This window comes from Botryllus schlosseri, chromosome 5 (assembly GCF_051294905.1).
Source record: "Botryllus schlosseri isolate E-star chromosome 5, Bs_hap1, whole genome shotgun sequence".
NCBI lineage: Eukaryota > Metazoa > Chordata > Ascidiacea > Stolidobranchia > Styelidae > Botryllus > Botryllus schlosseri.
The window spans coordinates 8631608-8641814 of NC_137240.1; the positions used below are offsets into that span (position 1 = coordinate 8631608).

The 10207-nt window shown below is 39.6% G+C and overlaps 1 protein-coding gene across 1 annotated transcript; it reads left to right on the plus strand.

Annotated features, from left to right (window-relative positions):
- Positions 1-1225: 1225 nt before the first annotated feature.
- On the plus strand, positions 1226-5516 carry LOC145438896 (uncharacterized). Its single transcript, XM_080316280.1, has 4 exons — positions 1226-1607; positions 3319-3466; positions 3536-3645; positions 5027-5516. Exons 1-4 carry the CDS (start codon positions 1356-1358, stop codon positions 5291-5293), a joined length of 777 nt encoding a protein of 258 aa, XP_080172406.1. The 5' UTR covers positions 1226-1355; the 3' UTR covers positions 5294-5516.
- Positions 5517-10207: the final 4691 nt, after the last annotated feature.

Here is a 10207-nt window from a genome sequence, read left to right on the forward strand (position 1 = left end):
CTGAGTCTGGACGACCCAGCCGATATGGTTTTGTTAGTCAGCTATTTCTATGAATATGTGGTTAGTGGAAATATACGTGTACAATGTACATACTTCTTTCATATCTGATATTAAGATGGACACAAATATTTGATCAGTTATCATTGCTGTATTAGGGATGTTGTCGTTCTGGTATAGCTTGGTTAGATACTCGTGTTATTTTGCGCGAAAGCTTACGGCAAGGGTATAAATTCACCACTCTAATACTCGTGGTTTCAGCAATTTACAGTTTTCTGACAATCATTGTCGAATTATTTGTAAAACTATGACCGAACGACGAAACCGTTTCTTTCTTGTGACTGTGTGAACGTGGTGACACAAACAATGTGAATTTCCTGAAATCGGGACGGCGCAGAGAACCCGACCAAGGTCGGCAAACAATGCCGCGTTTTAACAATCGTCGATACTTGTAATATCGTAGGTGTTCTGGGAAATATTTGGAGTTCCCAGGTCTGCACTGGTGTCATATGTGCTAAGTAACATCGTAAAATAAAGTTGTGTGATCTATTGGGTATAATATTCCTACTATACAACGTGCAAGACTATTTGGAGTGACGCAGACCACGTTCACTTACAGTAGTATCCAGACCGTTAAATTGCCATTTTCGCTGTTCGGCACTCTCAAGATGCTGCATCAAATATAAGGACTGATCACTTCGGGGGCATTAGTGATTATCAGACATTGTACGAGATAGCGATGTAAGGATATTAGAGCTTAGGTCAGAAACACAGTTAGATAGCTTTGAACGGAAAACACATGAAGTGAAATCAAACATAAATTATGAGGAAAATTCGGGAATTGGCTTTATAGAGCCTAAAACTAGACATTGATGGAAATCAATGAAATCAATGTCGTTGCTACGCCATACCGAGGAATATGCGGTATCTAAAGATTCGCGCCCTGTTGTGGATCTACAATTAACTGTGGTGGTGGTGGTTGCGAAAGAAGGGTTTCAGACCACGAATTGGCAAAGAGGTGCGACTGCAACTTGTGTCGGAGCCAGGCGCCGTAAAGCGAATAGCGGGAGGTGATATCATATACATCTAAACATCTGAACAGCATTCTTTGCGGTCATTGCAAAACAACCAATGCCGCTCATTTACGAGAAATACTATCGTTTGACGCATGCAAACATACCTGTTGTTACGAGAATAGTGGTGTTTGATTTAGGACCGGCGGAATGCGCTCGTGTAAGCCAATCTACTCATGAACTACGATAACTATTGGATGATCACGTCTTGATCGCCGGTCTCCGACAGAAATATTAAGATTTTCATAGAATTATTTACGTTCCTTGATTGCAAAAACTGACGATATGAAGGTGCTCGTCGTAGGATTTTCGAAAACCGGTACCAAGACGATGAATCAAGCCTTGCAGATTCTGGGGTACAGCGTCTACGATTACGAACACAATTTCTACTATTTGCGAGACGAGTGGACGAAAATTTTAACGAAAGGCGGCACCAAAGAAGATTTCTATCATATGTACAAAGACGTGGACGCGACGATGGATATTCCGATCGTGGTTTTCTGGGAAGAATTACTGGAGGCGTTTCCCGACTGCAAAGTAAGCTTTGAAATTACACGACTGCTCATTTAGTTTCTCTTTCGTGCGATGAACTTTATATATATGGTTCGGATGACCAGCGAGGGGTCAATAACGAAGTACTCATACTTTTATGGATTATTAAATTAAGTTAACTACTTAATTCTTCACATATTTTTTTCTAAAGTAGAATGCAGTTTGGGGATATGATTGCATCACGTTTATGAGTCGAATTGTCATAACAACTGGCTAAATAGCAGCTGTATAACAATATCGGATTATATACTGAATATTTCCTCCGATTAGTCATGATATTTGTCATGTCCTTCTGCATTAGTTGCTGAAACGCATCTTGCACTTTGTAAGTACGTATAACCAGATTAACTGCTAAAACTTTGTGAATTCTCGGCCCAATCTAGTTTTCAGAATTAATTTACTTTGTACTTTTTATAACTGCATTTTTCACTTCCACGTGATATTAATTTTACATGACTTTCACGTGTGATTCAGTAAAGGGTTCGTTCTATTTTGTCCACCGCTGCGAAAGACGTATACTGTTGTTTGCATCAGGGCGGTAGCCAATATTTCCGATATGGTTCAACGGTGATCAATTATAAAGTACTTCTAATTTTACCCAGCTCTCAAGTATAAGCCTTGTATACTAGCGAAACATACTCAAGAGGTTATATTTACCGTACTTCCATTTCTACTTCACGATATTTCGACAAAATTAACTACATTACACTTTAAACCTTTTAAAGTTAAAAGTAGTTTTGAGATATCTTTTCATCCCTCTTGCGAGTGAAATTTCATAACAACTGATCGAAATATCCCATGTATAACCGTAAGCGGATATATTTTCGCATTTTGCACCTATCCGTAGTGTCAATAATCATCATTTTACGTCAGCCGCAATCCGCAAATATGTACCCTGCCTGCGAGTAATTGTTAAATTTATACTAGCCCACGCCCATAGAGCAAATTGTCGCAAGGTTTTGTTCATGCCACATATTTTGAGTAAATTAATTATGTGTAAAGTATTTTCAATTTCTGTTGGCCATATCTCGGCAATGTGAAGCAATGTCAAACACATAATCATAGACAAGAGATGGCTGAAAATATATGAAAATTTTGCAAAAACCTTCTATCGATTTCATAAATGGATCTCCAAATTTTAAAAAGATGGAAATAAGCTACTTTGATTCCACCGCGGCGAAATGTACTTTTTCAAACCACTATTTTGGGTAGGTAAAGTGTAGTATGCCCTATCATGAACATTTCGTGTAGTGACATTCTATCGCTAATCCGAAATTGTTTTATCTATAATATATTGTTTGAATACATATATTCAGTAAACAGAGGCCCATACCTCAGGAAACACAATTCCCATGTTGATTTCTTACCACTCTTTGCTATACTAAAGGCTTACACAAAAACGTGAACGCTTTACGAGTTTTATTTATGGCAGTCCAGACTTTAATTACCCTCGTGGCGACAGTCAGATCTGGAAAGTGTAATCGTCGATGAAGATTCTATATTCCGGAGATCTTCTCGGAATAGATACTCGGGAGTTAACTTATATGGAGTTATAATAGTGGCGCCGTCATGTCAATCATCTGATGACGTGATTATGGTCAGGTAATGAACCAATATTTGTGAAGGTGCAAGCCTCTGCAACCCCGCGTAAACATGACGAAATTCTCGGAATGGACGTTCTACTTCTCTATCACAGCTAGTATTCATGAGACGCAAGGACGAAGAAGACTGGATTCAAAGCTGGGAAAAGCAAGCGCAAAGTGTCGAAGACAACTATGCGCTGAAGGCTCTGTCCTGGTTCTCACCCACAGCACGCTCTATCTTTCGGTATAGCCATCATGTTGGTAGGAGCAAAATTCATCTATATTCCTCATGATTCGTTTGAGAGCAAGTTTTCAAATATTTAAACGCAGGTCGCATCGTTTTCGGTTCTTCTTCGACGTGTTTCTATAAAGCATATCAAGGAATCAGCCCTACTGTAGCCAAGAAAAGATACAGAGACCACAATACTTCTGTCTTAGAGGTAAACACAGCCATTGATTTCTGTGCTCATGAATAATTAAATCGTTTAAGAAAGTGGAGATTGTAAGATACAAGCGGCCAAAGGTATTAGAAAATGGGTTTACGAAATACAGCTGCTGCATCAAGCTCTGAAATGTCACTATTGCCCGGTCCTGACATTGCAATGCGACCTAAGATTCGACCTATTGTAATATTGGTATCCACTTTATTCGCATATCGTCTTTATTTATTTACGTTTAGTTTCCTAATCTTCAATGCATAACTGATCAGCATAGAAATGCTCTATGAAGACAAATCGGTGTCAGAATTTCTATATTCGATTTTGAATTGAGTATCACAACATCCCAATGGTCTGGATGATTCGGAAAGTTCAAATACGTTCCTTTTATGCGACCACAAAGATAATAATGCCAGTTACATTGATTACATTAAAGATAGGAAGGGAATTTTTTCAAATGTATCAATTTCATTGCACTTCGTAACAAATGACAAATGACTTGGGAAGAAATTTTTTGCTTATAATAATATAACTTTATTGGAAATAGAGAAGTTCTTGGAGGTACAGAGCTTCAATATAAAATAGAATAGAATACTCATATTGCAATGAACCCAAATATTTTCGGCTGACACTCGTCAGGGGTATTCGTGAGCAATTAGTGGAGAATTGAAAAGAACATTCTATATCAACAATCGTATCCCGAAATATGACGTCACCGGCATGGAATGAGATCTCAAATAAGAGAGCGTTAAATGTACTGTTTTAAGATGGTACACGAACTCCTTTTGTGAACAAAGCTTATAGGCTGACGTATATCTTGATAAAAGTCGACTTCAAGGCACACAGATGCAAATATTCGTGTAATTTCAGCACTCAAAAAATATCGTTTGTCACTACCCAACCTTAATCACTGTCCTGCACTGTCCTCCTAATTTATTTTCGATACACATTTTGGTATTCGGGTTTTAATTAGGGATGGTGTGAACGTGAGGTTCACGTTCGCGTTCTGTGTGTGAACCTCGGAAATGTAGAGGTTCGCGTTCACAAACGAACCTTGGTAGGTTCAGCACTGTGAACCTTTTTCATATATTACGCTTCACACTTCATTATAACATCTTTGGTTGACATATATTGCATTTCAACTGCATGCGCTAGGTATCGTGTACAGTACATGAATATAGGCTATCACTTCACTGAAATTTTGGGTTGGAATTAGCAATATGACGGTACGTGACGTCACGAGGTTCACGTTCGCGTTCACACAGAACCTTTCAAAAAGGTTCGCGTTCACACGAACCTGATCCTTTCAGAGGTTCACACCATCCCTAGTTTTAATGATGATATATTCTGTCAGCAGGACCAATAAGTAAACATGTTTTTTCAGAGAGCTCCTAAGGATCAAATGATTGAATTCCATATGAAAGAAGGTTGGGAGCCTCTATGCAAATTCCTCGGCAAACCAGTCCCGGACGTACCCTTCCCGCACAAAAACAAGGGCGCGTCGCTAGTGGAGGACTATTTGCGTGAGAGTCCGGTGTTTCTACGGATGAAAACAGAGATGAAAGTCATTCTGACAGTAGCCGTTGGCATTATAGGAGTTGGGGCTTATCTGTTCACTAATAACTATTTAAAATTTCCCGAATGGAAGTAGTGCGTTCTATCATATCGTTTGAAAAATTGAATTGGGAATTACACATAATATATCTAGCTATTATCGTTTATATGAGTTGAAATATAGCTGCGATCCCTCGAAAATGGAAATTCGTGAAATATTCACAGAATCATGCACTTTAAACTCATACAGAACTTCATAACTTCATCTAGTATCAATGTATACCACGATTGATGGTCACAATATACTGGGGTATGAGGAGCGAGTGATTTTCAGGCAGAATACATATGTAAAAATGAATCTGCATGGTAGGAACTGAGGACAGCAGTTGAGTAGATATTTTGACACTATAGGCAAATTAATTCGAACAGCGCATATATGCATCAATGTCGTCTGATCTGACTTATCTTGCGATTCACCCCCTCTGGCGGCGAGCACTGGACTAAATCCGCACTGGGTATCCACTGCGGATGGTGTGAACACTTGGAAGGTTATCGCTCGTATGAACAACAACTTTTATAGAAGGTTCCCTGTGAACACGAGCGCAATTTTGTTTGCAACAACAACAAAAAAACTAGTGGCTGCTAGAGGAATCTATTGAGCCCAGAAAATATTTGCTACCGCGGGATCCGAATACAATTGTGAATTTCTTCGTGAATGACTAACTCTGTCATAGCGCGGGAATAAAACCTCGTTATGACATTCTAGCCCGTTTCTGGCCAATGACTTAGCATCGACGGCGGCATGTCGTTCTATTATTCACAAGCGTAAAGGTGTGACATTTGAGGCCAAATTTACGAGAATTATAATAACTTTCGATCAAGCTGAGCGGTTCTTTTTTGTTTCGATACCATGCTTTTCATGTGCAGTCACCGTCATGCAGAGAGTCGTAACTTCGAGGATATTACTATAAAATACTGCTTTTTTCACATCGCTTTTTACAGTGCAAAGCAGTGGCGCCCACCCTTTATCGACTCATCGCCCCCTTATCAATCTCGACACAAATTTCCGCCGCCATATATTTACGAATCCGAGAAAGAGGAGATAAAAGCGGAAAATTCATTCACCTAACTCTGAACGCTGGTGAATTGACTAAAAACGGCCATGTTTCGCGTAAGCGCTCGAAAAACCAATTTCCACTTTCCGTTGGGTGGACCTTTTTTCGCGTCATACATGCCGAATAAGCCATTTCCACGTGCATTTTGTTGCGTGTCAATTAAAGATATCTCACAGGACGTTCTAAAATTTTCGCCCCAATCGCCCCTCAGACACCGCACCTTTGGTATTTTCGCCACCTCGTTCCGCAAAATCGCCCACTTTGCGGCGATATCGCCAACGTTGGGAACCACTGGTGTCGATGCTTCCAAGGTTCTTTCCCGAACTAGAACAGAACGTTTACGCCATCTCATTGGATATAAATATAATATAAGGACATGCAGCATTTGTCCAGTTGCAACTTACCGTGGATTACCGTATGGGACCATTTGTTTTAGTTTTAGTTACACGATAAGTCGATACACCTCATTGGTTGTTAGATGTCCATGGCGCATCGATATCCATAGTTATTGGCACTGTTTCCTCTAAGCTGCGCATATGCTCGGCCGGATACTGCTTTTAAAGTCGCCGCGCACAGAAAAAACGTGTGCCGCGCGCAAGAAATCAGAAGGGAAGACATTTTTTTGGTCGTTTTGCGCAGATCTCCAAGAGATCGCGCATTAAGTTGGTGGGTGCGCGCAGATTCGTGGCAAATTATGGGAAACATTGGTTATTGGTCATTTCGAACCAGGCCAATATACTTCATCTGGTTCCTGAGCGGTCAATTGTCGGCACTGTACCTCTACTTTTGCGTTGATTGCATGATGATGACCAGCCTAGTTAACATGTAGCACCGAAGAGATGATTCTGTAGTCCATCTGATTCTGCATAAGTAGAGCTCGAACTCGCACATAGAATTGAGCGAGCAAAATCAATCACTTGAATGATCATTTAGGGCAAGTTTTTATTGCACTAAAATCGCGAGAAAGTTGCACTTAAATTTGGCAAAAGTTGCTGGTAAAATTTACATTCATTATTTTTGTTGAATTAGTAGGGTAGGAGATACTCAAAAGGTTCCGTTGTGTAACCTAGTTCCTGCAGAGCTGTCAAATTGTTTACTTTGCAATTTCACGGACATTCTAGCGAAACCGGCAAAAATTATATTTTTTCGAGGTATAAAGCAAGAAAATTACGCAATGCGGGGATAAATAATTTTCACCAACAAAGTCAAACAGCGTAGCGATAACCACCTCCCCCTAAAACAAGTGAAATAACACACCTCAAGCCCCTAGGTATGCCAACTTGACCCAAAACGTTGCAGAATACTCTACTCACTCTTGGCTACTTTAACAAAATCAATAGCCTGAATAAGGTGACCCAGTGAAAATGTGAGTTACGGTGATCTCGCCTGGGCGTTCGTGAAATAAGAAACTATCTCAAATTTAAACGAAAGAATTAATAAAGTGATCTATTTAGGCTACATATTGTTCGGACACGGTCGTGCTTGGTAGGGGCAGTTGAATTTCTTGCTTGCGAGTCATTGTGTCATAGATAACACAGTGCGAGATGCAGCTAACCCATCATATAACTCTTTGTTATGCAAATCAAAGGGAATATAGAGCCATACTGGAAATAGTCTATAGCATGTTTTTAAATCACTCCTTTACATTTTCACGCAATATTCGATAAAATTCGCAGTAAAAATTGGTATAAAGAATAGAGAAAAGTTGCACAATAAAATCCCTCCAAACAGCTTAAAACATCAAAGTACAGATTCTGAGTATCTAGGAAGCTGTCGGAAGCCGTAAAAAAGTAGCAAAAGATGCAAAAACTTGCCCTAATGATCAGATACCAAGTGGAGTCGCATATTCGAGAGTATCACCTATTACGACGACTTATCATAGGAATGGCGAGTAAGGTTCAAAAGGTGCATTTGCAACAAACGAAGATAATGCCACTTACACGCCATATAAATGAGTTTTGTATTTCTTGATCATGACTATATCGTATCGTTATGTACCAATGTCGTGGGTCGATCACTAACACACATAAATGTTATATCCCGGAATATGCGTATGCTTGTGCAGAAGATTGTGAGAAGCTGAGTTGCGACCAACCTCAGGGCCGCTAATAAATTATCGAAACTTTGTTGGACACCGATGAAATATCTCATAGTGAAAAGAGCGTTTATGTTTTGGATAGTCGAACACACCGACTCACATCTCTATACCTTTATGGCAGGGGTCAGGTAACCTTTTCGACCGAAGAGCCATATACTGTCAATCAACTGTTACGTCACAATTAAAAAAAATTAGTGACGGTATAGGTTGCAGCATGAGATTCGTAGTGTGGGTTGTATTTTCTCTGCTCACATGCGTAGTCAGAACCAAACGTGGTCACTACAGCAGCAGATATCTCGAAATATTAAATAAATAGTGGTACTTTCTATTGATGTTAATTAATGACCAGATTTTGAACACTTTTACTTGCAAAATAAAGGCATTTTCATATATATTTTTCGAAAATAAAGCGCGAGAGGCAAGGTGAGACACAGGTGAGGCACAGACGGGCCTACCCTCACCTGTGTGTGATAGCGCAACCCATCGTAAATAGTTTAGAATTTATATCCAATGATATTAATGTAAATATTAATCGACCTCTCAAATACTCGTTGTAACATAACGTCGCGCTACACACCTACATTTTCGGCGGTACTAGAAAGCTACTTACCAATCAGGAACATGGATAGCTGTGACCTTGTTTATAATTTGAATTTGTAATTGCGATTGTCACTTCCAACTTCCAAGGCGGTTCGTTTCTAAGCATAGATCAGAAAGAAAATGTGTATTTGAAAACTGCATTGTCATACTAGCGTCGCCATGTCTGCTCGCTATTCTCCTTGATCAACCAAGGTACCATATACGATTCAAGAATTCTAGTAGATTGAATTCGCGAGTGATGTTAGACGCCGGTGCGACAGCAACTTAAATTTGAGGATTTCAAAAAGGGGGATACGTCACCCTAATCTTGGTTACCCCACTGTCTTAAACTCTTAAACAAATGTATATGCTGCCACGATAATAAATAATCTAGTCATTTTGAAAGTTTACGATCAAGTTGCAAAGAGTTGCTGTATTATCGATAAAATAAGTACAAGATTAAAAGTGAACCAAAAGGGCTATATATGGCTCGCGACCTCTGCTCTATATTCTAGAACAGGGGTTCTCAACCTGGGGGGCGTAAAACATATAAAGGGGGGCGCGAAAAAGCGGTCACCTGGAAAAAAATTTCGCGATTCGAGCGATTTACCGCCAGTGCCTGTGTGTTTCTCCCCATATAGACCCAATTTCATATTTTTATTCTCTCATCAACATTCATGACTAGGGCAAATTTTTGTTGCAGTTAAATCCGTGGAAAGTTGCATTTATTCATTTATTTTCGAAAAAAGTTGCCGAAGTTGCATTTTGACCACATTTTGCTCGGTTGACTACAAAAAAGGTCAATTTTCCGGCTTAGCTCCCGAAATACCCGTAAAAGCGTTACTTCGGTGCTGATTTACGGTGTTTCAGTCGAATTTGGCCGTGTATTTCACCAAAATCGAAAATACTTTCATGAAAAATCGAAAAAGTTGCATGAAAAATATGGACAAAAAGTTGCACTATAAGATTCCTCCAAACAGCTTAAAACAGCATTATACATATCTTACGAGTATTTAGGAAGCTGCCGAAAGCTGTAAAAAAAGTTGCAAAAGTTGCAAAAACTTGCCCTATTCATAACCTTTTACACCACCAAACAATCTGTTGAGGTTGCTAGCATCCCAGTGGGATTTTGTGATATGACGATAAGGGGGGCGCGAAATTTTTCATCATCAAAAAGGGGGGCGTGTCTAAAAAAAGGTTAAGAACCACTGTTCTAGAA